This window comes from Paramisgurnus dabryanus, chromosome 3 (assembly GCF_030506205.2).
Source record: "Paramisgurnus dabryanus chromosome 3, PD_genome_1.1, whole genome shotgun sequence".
In the NCBI taxonomy this organism is placed as follows: domain Eukaryota; kingdom Metazoa; phylum Chordata; class Actinopteri; order Cypriniformes; family Cobitidae; genus Paramisgurnus; species Paramisgurnus dabryanus.
Window position 1 is genome coordinate 18,935,358 of NC_133339.1, and position 20,862 is coordinate 18,956,219.

At 36.5% G+C, this 20,862-nt stretch overlaps 2 protein-coding genes across 4 annotated transcripts; both read right to left on the reverse strand.

Annotated features, from left to right (window-relative positions):
• Positions 1–1,880: 1,880 nt before the first annotated feature.
• il2rb (interleukin 2 receptor, beta) lies at positions 1,881–13,299 on the reverse strand. Its single transcript, XM_065252865.2, has 10 exons — positions 13,092–13,299; positions 11,082–11,175; positions 10,871–10,991; positions 10,719–10,785; positions 10,533–10,620; positions 7,214–7,347; positions 6,828–7,041; positions 6,319–6,421; positions 5,886–5,967; positions 1,881–4,341 (listed from the first exon to the last, which is right to left on the reverse strand). The coding sequence occupies exons 2-10, from the start codon at positions 11,158–11,160 to the stop codon at positions 3,640–3,642; spliced, it is 1,590 nt and encodes a 529-aa protein (XP_065108937.1). The 5' UTR covers positions 11,161–11,175; positions 13,092–13,299; the 3' UTR covers positions 1,881–3,639.
• Positions 13,300–18,143: 4,844 nt separating this feature from the next.
• Positions 18,144–20,460, reverse strand: LOC135768328 (ciliary microtubule inner protein 4). Of its 3 annotated transcripts, none has more exons than XM_065277567.2 (5): positions 20,169–20,460; positions 19,725–19,787; positions 19,454–19,562; positions 19,119–19,229; positions 18,144–18,936 (listed from the first exon to the last, which is right to left on the reverse strand). In XM_065277567.2, exons 2-5 carry the CDS (start codon positions 19,767–19,769, stop codon positions 18,854–18,856), a joined length of 348 nt encoding a protein of 115 aa, XP_065133639.1. In that variant the 5' UTR covers positions 19,770–19,787; positions 20,169–20,460; the 3' UTR covers positions 18,144–18,853. The 3 variants fall into 3 exon arrangements, with proteins under 3 accessions (XP_065133639.1, XP_065133637.1, XP_065133638.1); XM_065277565.2 differs by having other exon boundaries at positions 19,454–19,586; positions 20,169–20,451; XM_065277566.2 differs by lacking the exon at positions 20,169–20,460 and adding an exon at positions 20,024–20,129 and having other exon boundaries at positions 19,454–19,586.
• Positions 20,461–20,862: the final 402 nt, after the last annotated feature.

The following is a 20,862-nucleotide window of genomic DNA, read 5'->3' on the forward strand; positions in this document are numbered from 1 at the left end:
TGCCCGGCCTCCACGTACCCAACCCTCAGCTACTCCCCGGGGTCAGAAGGCTCGCCCTGTACCCAGTCCCATCCCTCCTCCTGTGAACGTTGTTGTTCCCCCGCCCCCCCCTCCCTTGTTTGTTGTTCTTGTTGTCCCACCCGAATCCTCTAGTTGTTCTGTCTTGTCTTCCCTTGTTAGTGTTTGTCATGTTTTCGTGGGTGCTGTCCAGTGTCCAGTCTGTCTTGTCCTGTGTCTCTCCTTGAGGGCCGCCAGGTGGCGTCCCTTGAGGGGAGGGTCCTGTGAGGACTCTGCCATAATCTGGTTTGGTAATTATATCTAGTTGTGTATGGCAGGGTCCTGACAGTACAATGTTTTGTGTGGGAGAGCGTGGTTTTGATATTGTCATATCAGACCACGTTTTTCCCATGTCTTGTGACTTTTCCCCGCTCCCTTGTATTCTCTTGTCATTGTGTGTTATTTTTCCCCGCTCCCTTGTATTTTCCAGTCTTTCTTTTAGGTCTTGTTTAGTCTAGTGTTCTGTTTTCATGTATGTATATGTGCATGTGGATGTATGTATGTGTATGTATGTGTATTTGTAGGTGTGTGTATATATGTGTATGTATGTGTATATATATATATATATATATGTATGGATGTATGGATGTTATATGTATATATGTGTATATTGTATGTATGTGTGTATATGTTTTTATATATTTGTATATATTTATATATATAAATATATTTATGGTTTTGTCTTGTGGGTACTGTGGTTGTCTTGTGTTTGTATGTGTTTTGCAGGTTCGCTTGTGCTTCCCTCGCAGGTGTTCCTGTTCAGTTTGATTGCCTCCTCTCGTCTTCCTCACCTGTTGCTTGTTTTCTCGTCATCATGTCTGTGTATTTAAGCCCTGTGTGTTTGTTTGTTCCTTGCAAGTTCGTTTGTCATAGTTTGTTGAGATACTCGCCTGTCACTTTGTCTTTATACTAGTCTGTCACAGTGTATGTTCTTGCCTTTTCTAGCTACGCTAGTTCCTAGTCGTGTTTTGTGTCTGTTTCTTGTTGTGGAATTATCTCTCCTACCCCAGTCTGTGCTCTCTGCTACCCGGGAGTTTTTCTGTGGACTCTGATTACTCGACGGCTCTCAGAGACTGTTTCTCACTCACCAGTTACGGACCACTCTCCTTCTGCCTGCTTAACTGCCTGCCTGTTTTATTGACTGCCTTTTGTGCTTACAGCAGCGCACACTCGCCGCGGCATTGCCGCTGTCCAGTAGGAGGGTCCTTCAGCACTGAAGCTGCACGGCTTCTCCCTTCAGCACCACTAACGCTCTCTCTCTGCCCGCCACAGGATCTCCTCTTCCATCTGCCTCGAGTGCCTGTAGTCAGACTGTCATCTGGCCTTTTGTGGTTGGCCCCCACATATACTCTCTCCCACCGTTCGCTGTCTGGCCGGAGCCCGAACGTGTGTGGCTCTCCTCCCCGGTGCTTGTGTGTGCTCCCCGCCTCAGCCGTCTGCCCTGGTGTGGCTTTATGCCCAGACGCGCAATTGTCTGTTTACCCACATTATTATTTAAATAAAACCTTCTGTTTACTGCATTGGGATCTTCTCTGTTTTCTTGAGCCTGACAACTGTAGCTTTATGAGCTCACTATTGCCTCCTGGTGGAGTAAGAACAGTACATCCACGTTGCTTGTTAGCAGACCAACTTAAAAACATTGGTCAAATTCAGACCGGAACGACAGAGAGGTGGCAGGCTTTGTTTTTTACATACATGTTACATGTATTTTGCATGCAAATCTTAAAATCAATGAAGCATCTGTTACTTTGTTTAATAGGCAAATTATAACCAGTTCTGCACTCCACTCTAAAATTTCCCGTCATTTAAAGGATGTTGCTCTATTGAAGTTCACGGAGTTTAATATTGAGGCCAAGCAGCGGAGATAAGACTGATTTTTGTCTGATTACACAAGCAGTAGTACAAAACAGTGAAAGGAAACACGCTGCCACTTATAAATGTCAGACCACAGTGTGGCAACCTCGAAAAGCCTCTGTTTAAACAACACAAGCCGCTTACGTTTTCTAGATTTGATTATTTTGCAATGACAAAAGAAAAAGTTACTACAAAAAGTATGGTTTAATAAAAAGTAAAACAAAACATTACTATAACCATATTGTATAAAATAAGTGCACATATAAACAAGAATACATATAATCCAGCAGTACTATATAGACTTATGTAACCAGTAAAGATAATACACATTGCTGAAGCTTACGGAGAACATTTCATATTCATTAACAAATTGTTAATAAATATTAAGCATTCTTTGAAAGCTGTGTAGAGAGGTACAATCCATAACTGCTCAAATAATGCTTCTTCAATCCAAGACATTTGTGTTAGGAAACACATATATACATACATACATGACACACATATATTTTAATATGGAAGAAGTGTTGGTAATGCCTGGATATATGTTTTGTCTTTGGTTTGTCCTACCACACTAATGCCAGTTCATAGGCTCTATTAATGGATTTCCTGTTTGAAGGCAAAGATGAACCTCAAAACATTTATATACATATGATGAGCTCAGATGCAGAAGCTGTTAAATGCCACCTATGTCCAAAATGAAAAAATGATGATATTGACTGAATGCTTTTGGCACGTATTATACGTTTATCAAATACTTTCGCTTCAAATCCACTTAATCCTGGCCATCCAAAACGCCACATTGATTTTTCAGCAAAGTCCCCTAAGTGCACAAATGAACAATAAAATGGATGACAACGCGCATATGTCACTGTTACCCAGTTACAGGACTTTATTTTAAAGAGTGGACTGGAGAGTTATGCATGCACTTAGAGGGTTTTGCAACGAAAGACGGTCAAATTTGTTTAGTAGGCTACCAATGAATGCAATATTTGTGAAAATAAGGCATTTAAATTACTGACCAATAACCTTTTCATTGCCTTTAAAGTAAAATTACTGAACCTAAGCATGAGATTGATAAAAATTCTCTTTTACAAAAAAACATGTCAGACGCACTTAGAGGGTTTTGCATCTGAGCTCTTCATATTTATAAAGCAGCATTTATACCATGTTCAGAGCATTTAGTAATAATAAAAAGTAAAAAATAGCAGCCAAAAATTAACCAAACCCTTTGAACTTCAGTTAAATGAATCATTGTTGATGACGCGAATTCTGTTTTCAAAATAAAAATTTAAGATCTAAACTTTTAGTTATTTCACTTTTTTTAAAGATTTTTAAACACTTCTGTCAATTAATGCAAAATAAAAATGCTATATGACATTTAAGTTATAGCGTCTCAGCTACCTAATTACAGCCAAACAATTGTAGCCACTTTGCAGTATATGTTGTCTTAGTGGCATTTACCTGCAAGGTATTATTAAAGTTTGACAAGGTATCACCAATAACATGTTGAACAAAAGGGTAACAATTACTTTAAATGTAGCTTATAATGCTTGTAGGATATATGACAGTCCAAAGCTGTTGTAACCAATGCAGCCGTTAAAACTAACTCACCACCAGATGTTGTAATGTATCACCTCTGAATTCTCCCAATGCAATACAGTTCAGTGCTGAAAGCAATTAATGCACATAATCTTTTAATATATTTATGCGAATGCAATAGACCTGCACTTAGATGGACTTGTTGCTGTATTTCTGCATCTCTTTTAGGGTCAGATAGCCACTTGCGCAGGGCTCAATCAGAGAGGATGGTCTGACCGCCCCACTGTCTGCAGGCTCACATGTGGGATTGTAGATGGGCGAGATCACAGGTTCAGGCCACGGGACGGTGACGGGCATCGGATGAAAACTCTCTGTGGTGCGAACAGAACCGAGGGAACCCTGAGACAGCGACATTATGAAGGTAACCAGAGCGTTTCCATCTCTATCAATGATTTCTGTATCATCTTTGTCGTCTTCACATTGCTCCGGCATGTCAAACCCAGAGTCTGGGCTCATCAGATCGTCCGACTGGAAACACGGGCTTTGTAAACGATCGTACGAAGAGCCAGGAGATGAGAAAGCCGAGCTCGGGTCTTTCTCGGGGTGGTAGGTAAAATACACCGGACAGGTTTCTAGATGGAAGGACCCTGAACGAGATTTGCTATAGAAGTAGCCCATGTTGGAGAAAATGGACGATGAGGCGTGGCTGGTTCCACTGTGGTCAAGTCCAGAGTCCACCTGACCGGAGTGAAGGAGTCCGGTGGTAGACATTCGAGCAGCGGGATCCACAAAAGGCACCTCCAAAATATCAGAGACCTCTACAGGTGAGATTTCATCACATGATTGCGGATTAAGAAACGGCCCGATGGAGTTCTGACCGCCCAGCCATTTCTGTGGAGAGGTATGAGGATATTTATTAGTCTACACTGTAGGACACGTTTTTGAAATGATCACCACAAATACAACAAATGAAATTAAAAGAACAAGTGCTTTACATTAGTAAAAAGCTCATGTACTACTGGACAGATCATGGTTTGAGTTAGGTTTAGTCAACAGGCTTGTTTGAGGGTTTGAGGGTTAGGAGACAAATGACTCATCGTTTACAAGAATGCTGGTTCTCAGCTGTAGTTTGTGCGGCTAAAATGATGCATATATTTTGTATGGGAAGAAGAACGTATCCGCTTGTGTCAATGCGTTACAGAAAACCCAACAGACTTCAAGAGAAATTTCATGTTCTGATGAACACACACACACACACACACACACACACACACACACACACACACACACACACACACACACACACACACACACACACACACACACACACACACACACACACACACACACACACACATAGTGGTGCAGCTGTGATTATGAGGACTTACGGTGTAATAATTTTAATACAGAGCCCCTTATAACCCCTTTCTTTTACCCTACACCAAACCTTCAAAACTTTCTGCACTTTTACATTTATCTAAATTTACCGTTATTAAGTGCTTTAAAATATGGTGACAGATGGAATGTGCTCATGATATAGGGGTAATGTACGTTAAACCGGTACACACACTGGACACTAAGAGTAACATATTACATTTCCAATAGAGATGCACCAATAATTGGTCGATAAAAGCCATTTTTCAAAACAGCCAATAGTTATGGCCAATATATAATCTCAATCAAAAGTAAATGCAATGCTCTGTGTATAGAAAATATAAAGAAACATCACTAGTTTAATGTTTAATATTAATAATGGTCATTATGTGAATGAATAACATTCAGAAAATGTAACATTCAGAATTTAGTTAATGCAAGTTAATATAACCACCTAACTATCAGTATTGGCAGATATCACTGTGAATGATTGACTGTCGGTATACTTTAAAAATGGCTGGGTTATTTTTAAGCCATGTTGGGTAAATATTGGACAGAACACACTGCTGGGTTAAAATTGACCCAGTGCTGGGTTGTTTTAACCCAACTGCTGAGTTATTATAACCCATGGTTGTATAACAACAACCCAACATTAGGTCGTTTTTTACACAGCATGTATTCTCCTGTCCAATATTTACATCAAGGTGTAATAAAACAATGTGTAGGGCTACTTCTTGTTTTTTATAAAGTTTACTCAAAACTTTTTTGTTTTACTTGTTGATTTTATTTTATTTTACTTGTTGATATGTTTTAGTATTGTTTAAAAAGTAACATACATAAACCAAGTCAAGCTAATATAAAAAAAATGTAATAAATAAATATTATAATTGAGACTAATAATAGAATGTGCTTTGGCGGGAACCTCACAGACTCTGTGTGGGTGGGCACCACGTTGGAGACCCCTGACTTACATATTATGGGTTAAAAATAACCCTAACGTTTTTAGAGTGTATTGGTGAAGAAAATTTTTTAATATCGATGCATTTCCAAGAAACACTCACCCGGAAATTTCCTCCATGGACAGTGTGGAGAGGTTTAAAATATTTGGAAGGATCTGGAATGTGTTGTTGTTTTGGTTTTAACCTACGAAAAAAAAATCACTCTCATAAATTTATCAGAATCATTAAGAGTTTCTGTAAAATATAATGGTGTATGTCAAATATACATTTGACTTATATACTGTATGTGACCCTTGCCATTGATATCAAGGTTAAAGTCTCATAATCTAATAATGAGATAAGGAGCATCAAAGTTTAAATTCAGCCATTGAGTTAAATCTTTGACATGATCTTACTCAGTCAATATTAAATATATCAAGGTTATATATTTTCACAGAATGTTCTTTACATTATGTAGAATGATTTTACAGTAAAACAGTTTTCACATTATATTTAAACTATCACCTTGATCACATTTTAATTTTCTGATACTCACCCTCTGCTTTTAGTCACCTTGCAGGTGACCAAAGAAATGACAATAATTAAAATCAGGATATGAAAAACAATGACCAAAACTGTACGGAAATCGGCAGGCAGGACTGGAAAAAAGGAAGAAAATTATTATTATAATTTATTCAACTCATAGACTATTATTATATGTGACCCTGGATCACAAAACAAGTGTTGTACATTTATTCCTTACCTTAAAACGGAATAAATAAGCTTTCCATTTATGTATAGTTTGTTAAGATAGGACTATGATAGGATATTTGGCTGAGATACAACTATTTGAAAATCTGAGGGTGTAAAAATGGACAACTTTACTGATATATAAATGTTTTATATATTTGCGGTAGGAAATGTACAAAATATGTTCATGAAACATGATCTCTAATTTTGACCCATACAATGTATTTTTGGCTATTCCTACAAATGTAGATGTGTTACTTATGACTGGTGTTGTGCTCCAGGGTCACATATAACAGGACAGACGGGAGACTCCACCTGGTGGTGCATTTGTTGTAGTTTCCGACATCCCAACCTCAGACCTCCAGGACACAGCAGGACTCCAGTCGCTCCATTGCCCGCGTAAGTAACCGTCATCTATAGGTTCAACCGGCTTCACACGCACCCTAGCCTGGTATTTTTCTCCTATAGTCAAGCGGTTAGGATCCAACTGAATGTCAGGTCCATGGGAGACGTGCCTAGTTGTCGCCATCTATAAGACACAAGCACATACGTAAAGCATACAGATATGTCAAGCAATATGCATTCAGAAATACCGAATAGCAGTCTGAGCTGGTCAGTTGTGTTTCATTATTCAAGCCTGTATTAAAGTAGGTGAAAATATTGATAAATAAAATGTTTAATAAACACAAAGGCATGCTGACCTCCCATCCTACGTCATCTGATTTCCACTGCACCTCGAATTCATATTCGTTTATGTTATCAGGGAAGTTAACACCTAGACTCCAGGTTATGTTGACCCCACTCACAGTGGGCTTATCCGGTGGTTGAGTTTTAACTGTCAATATTAAAACAAATAAGAGGTAACCAAAATGACCAATAAAAATAAAATAAATGCAGCAGTGGGGGCCGGTGACTTTTTTTCCCAAAGTTTTCGAATATCCTTGTGTGCATCACGTGCCTTGTCAAAATAAGTGCCTGCTGCAGACGCGTCTAAAGGGTTTCTGATAAAAGAGACGCTCACGTTTAGCAGATACTCACATAATCTCATGCGTTATCAGAGTTTACTGTTTAAGGGAGTGTCTTGCGTGTATTTTGTGAATGTGAGCGCCTCTTTTATCATAAACGGTTTTGACGCGTGTGCAGCAGGCACTTATTTTTTAACAAAATGCGTGATGCACGTGGTTTACATGACGCAACAAACACATATTTTGACAACACAAGCAACACACATGACACTCCAAACACTTATTTTGAATTTGCACCCCTCGGATGAGCAGTCACCAGCAGCCACTGAAAAGCAGTAGGCCGGATTGGATTATAAAGGAATCGTGACTGTAAATCCTGATTGGATCTGCCATTGTAATTATTATAAATACATGTGACTGTACTAAACATGCTTCATTAAATTAATCAGCTCTGGTTATGTGCACTCTTCAAATGCTGGGTTGCACTCTATAGTTGAAACGATACCAACTAAATTTTGGTCACACATGTGAATGGTGGGAAAATGAATCAAGCAAATGAATTAATGAATTAAACGAATGAATTAGGAAAATTCTGTGAAAACCTAGTTAAAGTATTTTGTGATTTGCTGTTTTCTACATAAAATCATCCTTACATAATGTAAAGAACATTGTAAAAATATAACCTTTATATCTTTAATATTGACTGAGTAACTTCATGTCAAAGATTGAAATTAAAGTAAAATCAGTAATTGAAATCAAATTTAAATACAGACCAAAAATGATAAAATTACTCTTTTTAAATTTTATTTAAAAGTGGACTTGCACTCATATAAATTGCTATGGAATGTATGGGTGAGTGGGCACCAAACTAACATGGGGTTAATGGTAATGCAACTACTTTACATAGTTACACAGGGCCGAGCAATCTGTGCTTTTGGTCTTTCTCTCTCACTAGCTGGGTTTCCATCACCCTGATTTTATGGGCATTTTGAAGTATCCCATAAGAAACGAGTGATGGAAACACCAAATATTTAGAATTTTAAGTGCTATAATTGGGTCTCCAGTGCTTCTATTAACCCTAAAAAATGTGAAAAAGATCAACCCAGTACCTTAGTTTTGGTAAACCATTCTCTGCAAGCATGTGAAAAATAGGTAATTGAAATTTGGTTCCCCATGTGATGTCAGAAGGGGATAATACCGACCCTTAATCTGCACTTTCCAACCACGGCACTGGCATTTAGTGCAGAGAACAACTAATTTGCATTTTAAAGGACACACCCAAAATTGCACATTTTTGCACACACCTACAAAGTGGCAATTTTAACATGATATAATAAATTATCTATGATATTTTGAGGTAAAACTTTAATTTAAGTCATCTTAAAAAAAGTTGTGAAATGTCCCCTTAAATTCCAAAAAAGTTGTTACGCTCGCGAATGCGAATAATGGTAATGCATTTGCCGAATAAATACTGATGTAGTGAACATTAAACCCACGTGACTGATCCTCGAGCTGTATCAGCTGACGTTGTCTTTACCATATATGGGATTTGATGTCATCGTAATGCCCTTGCTGTTAGTGCCTGCATCAAAAAGTCTGCATTTCCTTTCTGTGCACTTCTGTGCCAAAGCATTGAAAATACATTTTGGTCCAAAAATAACAAAACTTACGACTTTATTCCGGGTTATCTTCTCTTCCACGTCTGTTTTGAAGCACATGCGCAAGACTAAAGTCAAGTGACGTGGATGACTTGTTATCCTGAGACAGGTTTGCGAAGTTATTTTTTTCAACTTACAGCGTGTGTCTCCCTCAGACTATAAATGAAGCCCTGCGCACAAAAAAAAAAAAACAGCTGGGGCGCACCAGATAACACGTCAGCCACGTCGCACGTCATCAGAGAAGACAATGCTGGATAGAGTCGTAATTTTTGTTCTTTTTGGTCCAAATGTATTTTCAATGCTTCAATGCATTCTAACTGACCCACTGATGTGACATGGACTACTTTGATGATGTTTTTATTACCTTTCTGGACATGGACAAATGTGATACACCGCTATATCGGGCCGATATTTGCGAGTTTTATATCGGCATCGGCCGAATACATGGCTACGTGTTCTCTGATTTTTTCCGGCGTTATTTACAGACAGAGTGTTGGAAGCCGCAAGCAATTGCGGGTCATGTGACTAAAAACAACCAACCTTTCCATGACAACATCGAAAACTTGGCCTAACAGCTGATTATAGCTGAACAAAGCGTGGTTTTATTTCTCATCTCTATGGGGCGGTTTCCCAGACAGGGATTAAACTAGTCCTTGACTTAAATAAATGTAAGAACTGTCCAAACTAATAACATCTCTTTTTAACAACATGCCATTTTTTACATAATTTTTATGATGTAAACTGAGTGAGCAAAAGCAGTATTGGTTCCAAATATCGGCAGCCTGTATCGGTCATGGGCTAAGGCTGATGAAACAAAAATTGGCATCGGCACTGAAAAATCCATATCGGTCTATCCCTAATGGACAGTATACCATATGTAGATTTTCAATGAAGGGTCAACAAGCTCTTAGACTAAATATAAAACATCTTAAACTGTGTTTTAAAGATGAACGGAGGTCTAATAAGTTTGGAATGACGTGAGGGTGAGTCATTAATGACATTATTTTTTTATTTTTGGGTGAACTATCCCTTTAAATACAATGAAATTTAAAAATGTAAGTTTGCATTAATTGTTATGTATAAATATTATTTACTTAAAATTTTTGAGTTGGTTTACTTGAATGTTTTTATGTAAAGTTTTGAGTATTCGGGTGTTATGACTAATATTCTTGAATTATTTATGTTCAAACTGAATTTCTCATAAGTGTTTTAACAGTTTATCTGTAACAGTTAACCCCACCTAGGGTAAGTTGTAGCATTAACACTTCTGTCACTTTCTGTGTAACTGTATGAGAATGTTAGTATCAGAGATGAGTGTAAAATTATGATTCAAATATTTTTTGAATGATTGAGCCGAAACCAAATTGCGTTAAAATACAAATGCAAAAGCCACTTACTATTATGAGAAGGTTGATACTCCATTGTAGTCATGAGAGATCCATTACAAGTCACACTCAAGATGATATTATCAAGAAAAATAAAGTTCTGCGTGTGTGAGAGAAAGAAAGAAATGTAAAGACGACCCTTGCTAATAAATTGAAGTTACAACGAAATGAAAGTCATATGTAAGTAATTTTGCTCACCATGGTAAAGGTTAAAACACAACCTCTTTCAGAATATGAATGACTGTTCACTGGCACCAGCTCACATCTAAACACACACAAATTCAACTCGATTTTGTCAAATCTGGAAGACTTTATCAATGTTTAGATTCTGTCTCTTGGTATTTATTTACCTGCTGACTGGCAATTTCTCGTGTCTTATCCCCTTAAGTTCACAACGCTGAGCGGAGAAATCCGTCGAGTTCCCCCACACACAGGAAATGTTTTTCAGGTAGTCGTTTACACAGGTCAGATCTTTTTATAGTAAGACCGCAAAAGTAGATACATAAGTCAACATTTGTATTATCTTTAAATGTTTGTAACACAAATGCATGTCAAACTTACCAGTTTGTCTTTGACCTGACTGGGTGCTTTCATGAAAAATGATGAAAATAAGGACAGCGGTATACCAGAAATCCTTCATCACTATTACTTAGATCTGAAATATATCACACAACCAAACACTCTTAAAAATAATGGGGCTTCACGAATCCATAAAAATAAACCTTTTTTATAAAAGGTAAGAAAGAAATGGTTCTTCCATGGCAAAAAACTTTATTTTTAAAAATGTATTTTTGCTCAAAGCAACAATTTCAATGAAAGTAAATGGGGCCCCAAAATGTCAAAAACCTCTATGTATTAAAAAAAATATAAATTTAAACAGCTTTTTTGAACTAGCTGACAATTTACTTTTCTTATTCGTGAAAAATAAATTTTAAAGACGCCTTATTTTTTTAAATTTTAATTAGGCCACCAATGTAAGGGTAAGTTATTGCGGGATTAAAATGTACACACTGTTGTGAATTAAATGTAATGATGCGAGGTTGCGCTTAGGCTGATGTGTCAATACACACCCTCCACGAAACTGTGGTAGGGTTAATCTGATATCTAAGATTAATATCTGTGATGGTTTATAGTAATCGGATGATGTTACCCTCAGTCATCGGTTAATAACAAGTGTAAATTTGGGCGACTTTTCCAGAAACTTTGTTATGAGGTCACAAACAGTCGCTATGGAGATACGGCTGAGTGAAAACCCGACCACAGATGTTACTGGTTTTTACCTGTGGCTGAAAGTGTGACACATACACAGAAATGCACATTAAAAAAAACGAATTGCTCCTGGGAATCATGTCTAAATGTAGTTACACTTAACTTTTAGCAGAAAGCCAGACAGACTTTAATTATACTGTTCTTGAATCATGTATGGGGCTTTTACATAAACCAAAAACTACTGCGGTATCATGTATATTGCACAAATAAAACGGAGAGGAATTACAGTTTTTTTTTTAATCCGTAACTTTTGTTAGCCTTAATTGATTATTGCAAGCATGCAGTATTTTTGCTGTCATGATTACAAATTGTTTTGTTTACTATTGCTCAAATACTGCAGCCAGAGTACTTTTAAAATTCAGCTTTCATTTTTAAATGGCAATGCTGTTGGCTTTTAACCCGACAGGATGTTGCCCAAAGATAACAGTAAACCGTGTAGCCACATATTGTATTCCACTGCAAAATTCGTTCGCGCTTTAGATCTGTGTATATGACGCAAGCCACCTTTGATTCTTTCGCTGAGTCTGCCGTTTTTTACCAGCACTGCGCCCCTCATAGTGAGTGGGTGGTCAATCTGAACATAGGCAATTTCCACCGGTACAAAAAAAAACACCCACAGACAAACAAAAAGCCCTCAGCCCTACCCAAAAGGTCTCGCAAAACGGTGCAAAAACTGTGTCCTAAACGGCAACCACTGACGGTGCGTTTTTCTGGAAGCTCTTCGTAAATGAACACTGAGTCATTTTGACACTAGATTTTTTTTTTTTTTTAGTTTGAATGACACACAGATCCTAAACCGGATCACTTCTAACATCTGCTTTCATTCTCGGTTTCACACAACGGTTTGGTTAGTCGTAACGTTTTATGTTCTGTACAGTCTGCACTTTGCAGCCGTGCAGTTTGTGTGCCGTCAAAATTCATCGAACAATGTATCATTGCATTAGATAAGACAATGGTAAATCAAATGTCATCTGCATAAAAAAATAACGCGATTAATTTCAATCAACGATCTTTGGTTATTAATGGATGCATGCGCTTAAGTGCCCAAACCACAGATGTAACCACGAAAGTTCATCGTGATAACTACGTATTTGTTTCCCTAACATGTTGATAACCAAAAAAATCTAAATACTTTTTTATACAAACATTGAGTGGGCTGCTGTCTTTCCTTAATTCGGCATTCATATTTTTACCAATCTACATTTTTGGCATTACATCACTATTCTTATGCAAATTAGATCAAATTGGGACTGTTCCTTAACTCTAGCACAGGTAAAATAGCAATCTTAATGCAAGACTTACCCTTCAGCTGTCTGTCAAACAGCTGTCCGTGCAGGCACCATTGATGCAGATGTCTGACTTTCTACCTGACCCTTATAATTCCCCTCTTCCTTTCACCTCTCTCTCTCTTTCTCTTTCTCTCTATCTGCCCCTCCTCTATCTGTCATGAGCATCTTGTCTGCATCGCTCTACTTGTTCGACCTTTCACTCTCACTTTGTCGCAGTCTTGCTTTTGAGAAATGCACTCCTTTACCTCTGCTCGGTGTGTGAATGCGCTTGTGTGCCCGATTGAGTAACCACAGCGTCTGCTGGTTGTTAAAAGAGTGCAAAGTGCTTAGTTTAAAGGTCAGCGGGGGTTTTTCTCGCATAAACTGAGGGACAGAGGTGATGATTACAATTTGTTTTAATTTTTAATCTGTCTTAAGAATGATTTTACAATGGACATCAAATTGTAAAGTTGAATTAACTCAAAATTTGAAGGCAACGCGGTAACTCACTTTTTTAAGTTGAACCAACAAATCTTGTATTTACAGTGCAACGATGATTCAAAACGATTTCTTAAAGCAAACAAAAATCACCATAAGCCCAAAAATATCTTCATTGAGTCTCTTCAAACTTTTATGTTTCCACCATCACACAAAAATAAATCAACAGGAACTATATTATCCTTGTGCAAGCACCTGTGTATTTTTTACTTTAAATGTTTTTTTTTTAAGATGAAGGCATGTCACAAGACTAGTTCATGTTGGCATCTACTCAACTTGGTTTTGCACCAGCCTTGGGTCTTATAAGACCCAAATGAGAGTAATATTAGCCTGTTGGGCCTCTCGCTGGGCTCTTCACGGCGCGCGAGTTGTGTTCATAGCACAAAGATACGAAGAGGACCACATCCTGTTTCATACAAACATTGATACCCACAGACTACACACACACACACACACACACAAACATGCATACAAACAAACACCATGCCTGCATGCAAGCAACTCTACATGCACATACAGGTTGGAGGCCTACTGGAGCCAAAAGTGAAGCAAAATAATTTATAGAAAGAATAAATGAACTCAAAGAAAAACATCTTAGTCATGCATATCCTAGGTGAAATACCACTCTTACTCAGAACTCTCATAATGCATAATCGGTGCGTGAGAAGCCCTTGCCCCAATTTGTGTAATATTAGTGAACTGCAAGTCACAGGACAAGAAACGAACGCAAAGACTTTACCAATGACATGAACTGCACATCAGTGTTTTGCTAAAACTTCTGCACCCCTGGTATCACCGAAACAAGGTTTCCCCAACACTCCTTGCGTCTGCCATTGCCGGTCAAACAGATAACTGTAATTGCCAATGTTGCTGTATCAGGCTGATCAGGATACTTAAAGGTATAGTTCACCCAAAAATGAAAATTCTGATGAACACGAGAAGATATTTTGATAAACGATGGTAACCACAAAGTTGACAGTACCCATTGACTTCCATAGTATTTGTTTTTTCTCTACTATGGATGTCAATGTTTTTTTTCTTGTGTTCATCAGAATAAAGAAACTCAAGGCGGTCCAGAACAACATGATGGTGAGTAAATGATAACAGAACTTATATTTTTGCGTGAACTATCCCTTAAATAAAGCACCACAGAGCTACAATGTTCACAATTAATACACTTTCAGAAAAAAGGTACATGTAGGTACAAAAGTTGTCACGGGGCAGTACCTTTTCAAAAAGTACACTTTGTACCTAAACGGCCCATATTGGAACATCAAAAGAGATGGTACATATTAGGACCTTCGTAAAAGGTGCTGTCCCAGTGACAACTGAGAGGAAAGCTAATGTGCGTAACTTGCAGCTCTCTATGCAAAATAAACTGGTGTTTCAACATCGAAACAATTACATATTTTCGATCATGAACAAAAAGGAAATATGAAAAAACCTATTTGGCAAAGCAACAATGCACGACCTCTGTGTTTGTTTTGTAATGTGTGATAAGCATTATGGTGTGGTAGTGAGTATTGTACATAAGTGCAAATGCAAAGCGTTAAAAAGTACTAAAATAAAACAAGCATAATGTGTTAGGTAGGTAGATGTAACCAGGCTCTTTGCTAAAGGTCAGTCGTCTTTGTAAGGGAAGAGGGAGGGATTTACACCCGTGCAAAACAAGAAAACAGCCTCGGGTCGCAAGACCGCAAAAAAGGTGTTTGAGGGGTCTAGGTAGGTGTTGTGAGTGAGCGTGTGTGTTTGTGTGCGTGGGTGGGTGGATTCTGCAGCATGCAAAAATTCTTATGTTGACCAGCAATGCTCAAAATAAACCAAGTGTAAGAGTCTAATAATGGTATACACTGGGGATTTATATAACTGAGCTCATACAACATTTATAAACTTTGCACAGCTCCTGCTTTGTTTAAGTTAAACATTTTAATTCTGTCATAATTTTCTCATCATTATGTTGTCCTAAACCTGTATGAATTTCTGTATTTATCAAAATATCTTCTTTTGTGTTCATAAAAAAAAAGAAATTTATACAGGTTTAGAACAACATACGGATGAGAGATTATGACAGAATTTTCATTTTTGAAAATAAAATATTTGAGATTGTTACTGTATGTCGATACAATAAAAATAATATGAGTAATTTGAACCTGCTATGCTGGGATGCTGTCTATTATCAAAACATACAAAAAAAGGGGCAGAAATACAACTTAACTTATAACTAAAGCTGTAATTGCATAACTAAGTGGATAGCTGGTTTTTAAACCAACATGGAGTGTAAATTATTTTCTAAATTACAGCACAGTCAGGATTTTAAACACTCAAATAGTGGGGCTTCATAATGCCATAGAAATTTTTTTTTTTTTGGTTGATTGGTTCCATAGAGAATCTTTAACATCTGAAAAACGTTCTGTTTTACGAAGGGAAAAATGGTTCTTTAAATTATAAAAAAGTATGAAATAAATTGCTCTTTAAGGAAGCAAAATAGTTATTTTATGACATCGCTGTAAGGAACCTTTTAAGCACCTTAATTTTTAAAAGTGTAGGATGATTGCTTTACAAAATTAAATAAAAAAATGACAGTTTTGTAAGATCAGAATTAAAAAAAAATATTTTGTGAAACAAAAATTCTAAAATTTCCACATTTTCTTATAGAAATGCTTTATTAGCTACAGTGATTTACGCACATCATGCTCTAGCTTTGTGGTATGTGATATTATCCGTCTTCATTATCATCGTAAATCTGGTTTTCTATAAATGAGTAAGCAGAGAGCTTTGCATAGAAAAATGAGACTGAGATTTTTAGAGATACCTTTTTAAGAGTTAACAGCTTCTGTTTTTTTTTTGTGTGTGTGTGGGAAATTGCCTCTACAAAAAATAAAACATCCAGCGTTTTCAAGCAGTACTTGGGCAGTTTGTTAGGGGTGCTTGAAAAGATTTTAGTTTTGCATTAAAATATAAATAAAAAATATAAAACTTGATGACTTAAAACTAAAAATATAGGACTGAAAAAGTTTAAAATGATAAACATTAATCTCAAAACATTAATGCAAGACAACTTTTCCATATTACCAAAATCAAACCAATATCAAAATATCAAATTAAGTATACAAATCACACAAAACATAAAATAATAATAATTAACAATAATAACCCCCATAGATTTTTTTTTTTAAATATAATATAGTCAATGTCCTTTGCCTATCCGAAAAGGGGTGAGAAGAAAAAAAAAACTTCAGATTTAATTCAATGTAATAATGGACAGTTAAAAAAATAACAATTTAGTGTTGAAAGACACTGAAATAAAATATTTTAATATTAAAAACTACTGAAAAAAACATGAAAACATTAATATGTGACTCTGAAACACAAAACCAGTCATAAGTAGCACTGGTATATTTGTAGCAATAGCCAACAATACATTGCATGGGTCAAAATTATAAAATATCATAGGATATTAACTAAAAATCCATGATGTTCCATTAAGAGATATTTTGTAGATTTAATACTGAAAATAAATCAAATATATATTTATCATTAGTAATATGTGTTGCTATGGACATCATTTGAAGAACTTTAAAGGCAATTTTCTCAATATTTAGATTTTTTTATCCTGATTTCAGATAAATCTCAGTTTCAAAAAATTGACCATTATGACAGGTTTTGTGGTCTTGAGTCACATATTCTTGACTATACTTAACTTGATTTATTGCTGTTTAAGGTTTAAACCTTTTACATGAGAAAATATATATAAATATATATTTATTAGTTTAAACCACATCCCACTGCATTGTATTGAAATACACAACCTGAAGGTTTAAAAGGTTCTGTACTGTATATTATGCAGGTGTTTTATTTGCCGAAAGACAATAAATACAGGAAAATATGATGCAATGGAGCAGTGACCTTTTCTAAGGTACAAAACCACAAAATTCACCCCAAAGCACTGCACACGCTGATGTTTTAAACATGTTTTTTAAAACATGTAAACTAAGTCTGGTCATGTGTGTTCTTGCTATGTGCCACAAACACGTAAAACAACCCTGGATTCTGAGTTACAAAACCACAGTAACATCAGTATAAACAACCTGCGGTTCAAAAACTTAGCTGTGGCGAGAGTGAAATTTTTCCCCGAAATTGATAGCACTGTGGTATTTACAAAAAGAGCAAACACAAATTTTGAAGGTTATTGCTCAAAAAATAAACAAAAATGGATCCCTAAATTCCCAAAATAATGCTCAAAATGTACGGATTTAAAAAACACATCCCTCCATAAAACACTTTTGACATTTAATGTTTTTTGCTAGTTTGATTGCGTAATACTTGCCTGTAATTGTGATTTTGCACCGGATTTTCAGGAAACTCAGATAAAAAGAACCGGAGAGGAAAAAAAAGTTTCAGTGGTTTTCAAGATCAAACCGCGTAAAATGAGACTGTCAAATTTACGTTATGTCAATACCACATCTTACAGCAAAAGGCATCAATCGCAGAAAAATTCCCCACAACACATAGCCAAAATGTCTCTATCTGACAAATACGATCTATTTTTATATACAAAAACATTAAGCGGGTAAAAGCCACACAAACATTGGTCCAAAATTACATCTAGTTTATTGTATTGCTCATAGTGAAATCCTTTTTATAGCATTTTTATACAGTAAAAGTTCAATAATATCTAATAATATTCTAAAATTATCACTAAAATATGGCTATAATTTGGACATTATAGGGTAAAATCCACCATAACCAAACTTTTAAAATAAAGCCACTGGTAAACTGGAAATTAACCCTTAATGTACATTTAAATGTAAATGATACCCTTTGCTTTTACTTGTATAAAACATTTGCTTTTCACCCAGTCCTCTGGAAACAAAAAGGTCAATGTCTCATTAAAATGTGCTCCCGTATAGCTCAGTGGTAGAGCATTTCATTCGCAGCTCAAAAGTGCATGGGTTCGATCCCAGAGAACACACATAGTGAAAAAGTCATGGGTTGGAACCAAGTGAACACACATATTGATAAAAAAATGTATGTAGTGTTATGCAATGTAAATCGCTTTGGATTAAAGCATCTGCCAATGCAAATTACAATGACTGCATCTGCAAGTGAGATATTGCAGATGAAAAAAAATGTAGCAGTTGTGATGAGTAGGAGGTGCACGTGTGAATATTGATCCTCACATGTGTGTGTACTAATACGTAAAAGCAGAGCGTGTCTCTCTGCGGGTGTAAAGAAAACACTTCTGAAGGTGTGATTGTTTATTTGCTGCGGTTTTCAAATGCACTCCAAATGTCAGGCTTATTTGGACACACCCTTGACCTCCACTTCCTTCAGCAGCTTATGCAGTCTTTTGTCGAGAAAGTTCTGCTCGGTCCATTTCACTGCAGAGGGAAAATTAGATTTTCTCAAGAAATTTTAAATAGCTGTTTTCTGTCCAAATACTGCACCGGTTGGTTTACATTGCTATGTGATTGCCTTGGTGGTTTGCTAGGCAGTTGTATACTGACCAAAGCCCTAAAACAGGTCAGTTTTAAATATCATTTACAGTAATCTTGATGCCTACCCAAGTCATCGGTTTTGTGACCGTGCCAATGGTCTGGATCTTGGATGAAGGCTGGTAGAGGATGATGGACATACGAGTCCTTAACCAGAGAGGACCACTCCACTGCAGGCCCTGTGAAAGTAGACACCAAATGCTTAAAGTTACAGTGATGCTTTTCTTGGTTGTTTAAACCCATGGTTGGGTAAATTTGGACAAACACATTCATAGAGTTTAAATTAAACCCATGCTTGTTTCAACTTATGGTTGGATCAAATACTGGCATTTTCCAGGTATTTTACCTAAGTAAACATTTTTAACATCCTAAGTTATTGTTCATGTATGCGTGTGTGACACACCGGGGAAGATATTGGCACGCAGGTAGTGGCTCATCATACGATAGGATGTGTGTTGATCTGTGCCATTTGAGCTTGTTTGAGAGTAATGTGGTGCACAAAGTGGAGGAACCTGTGGGCAAGATACTCTGCTCACCTGACACACGCACGTAAACATGTCACGTACACAGACTTAAACAAATGTGCAGTATTTAACAATTATATCAGAGTATTAATAAATAAGATCAAGCTTTAAAAATTGAGCTTCATATAAGTGGGTTTGTGCAGAACTGACCTGACTCCCGCTGTCCGACTTCTTTGATTGACTGCTGTCACTCATCCTGATAATGTTATTGTGCTTACAGGAAGTAAAAAAAAAGTTTTAACCAAACACTTTTAATCTGAATCTTATGATTTATGCTTGATTATTTTATTTTTTTAAATTCACTTTTTGACCATATTAATGGTTACACTTTATTTAGAAAATCTGCTGACTATAACGTGCATGTAAAATAAATATTGTGTAACCTATTGGTTTATATATTTAAAATAAGCTCATTAAATTGCTGTATTAAATGTATAGCCTTAGCTTACAAGGTCCAAATTGACATTTTGCAGTATGCCAGAGTTACCAGACGGATGAGTATCGCGATAATTTATCAACTTCGTAGACCTATGCACTTTTCCTACGCTCACATACAGAAGGGATTGATCTGTAAACTGTGAAGTTTGCACCTACCGTGTCTGCGTTTGTTGTGGCTGATGTGGGTTAAACTCGATCCGCGTTCAGAGGTGATATTAATCATTCATAGACTTCTGAAAGCCACGCACAGACTCAGTAGCGGTTACGCGGTGTGACGTCATAACGAATTCTTTTGACATGCATTTTATTGCGTCACAAAACATCCGTGGCGAGCTCCTGCATTAGATACCATGCGAAAAATGGTACACTAGATGGCAACAGTGCCCTTAGTAGGTATATTACATAAAAAGCTTACATAAATAAACAACAATGCAGTCGATGTAATCTAGCCACGTGTACGTTTTACTCAACCAATACACATACTGTATATTATGATTAAACATATTGGAATTCGTATTTTTAAATAAATGATTACAATAAGTTTCAGTTTCTATTAGAAATAAGTTTCCAATTTTATTAACTTTCAGTTTCTATTTCAACTGAAAAACATATTATATAATATATAAAACATATATATATATATATAATTAAAAATTGATACCAATCATCCTGTTCAAAAGTTTACATACCTTCATAGACTTGTATTGTGTTGCCACCTTTATTGAAGATTTATAACTTTTTTAATAGTTGTCTCAATTGTACTCAGTGTAAACAGATGGATTTCAGCATCATGTCACTGTTGAAAAGGGGTCAAATATACAAAAGATGCTGGAAAGCAATAACTCTGCAG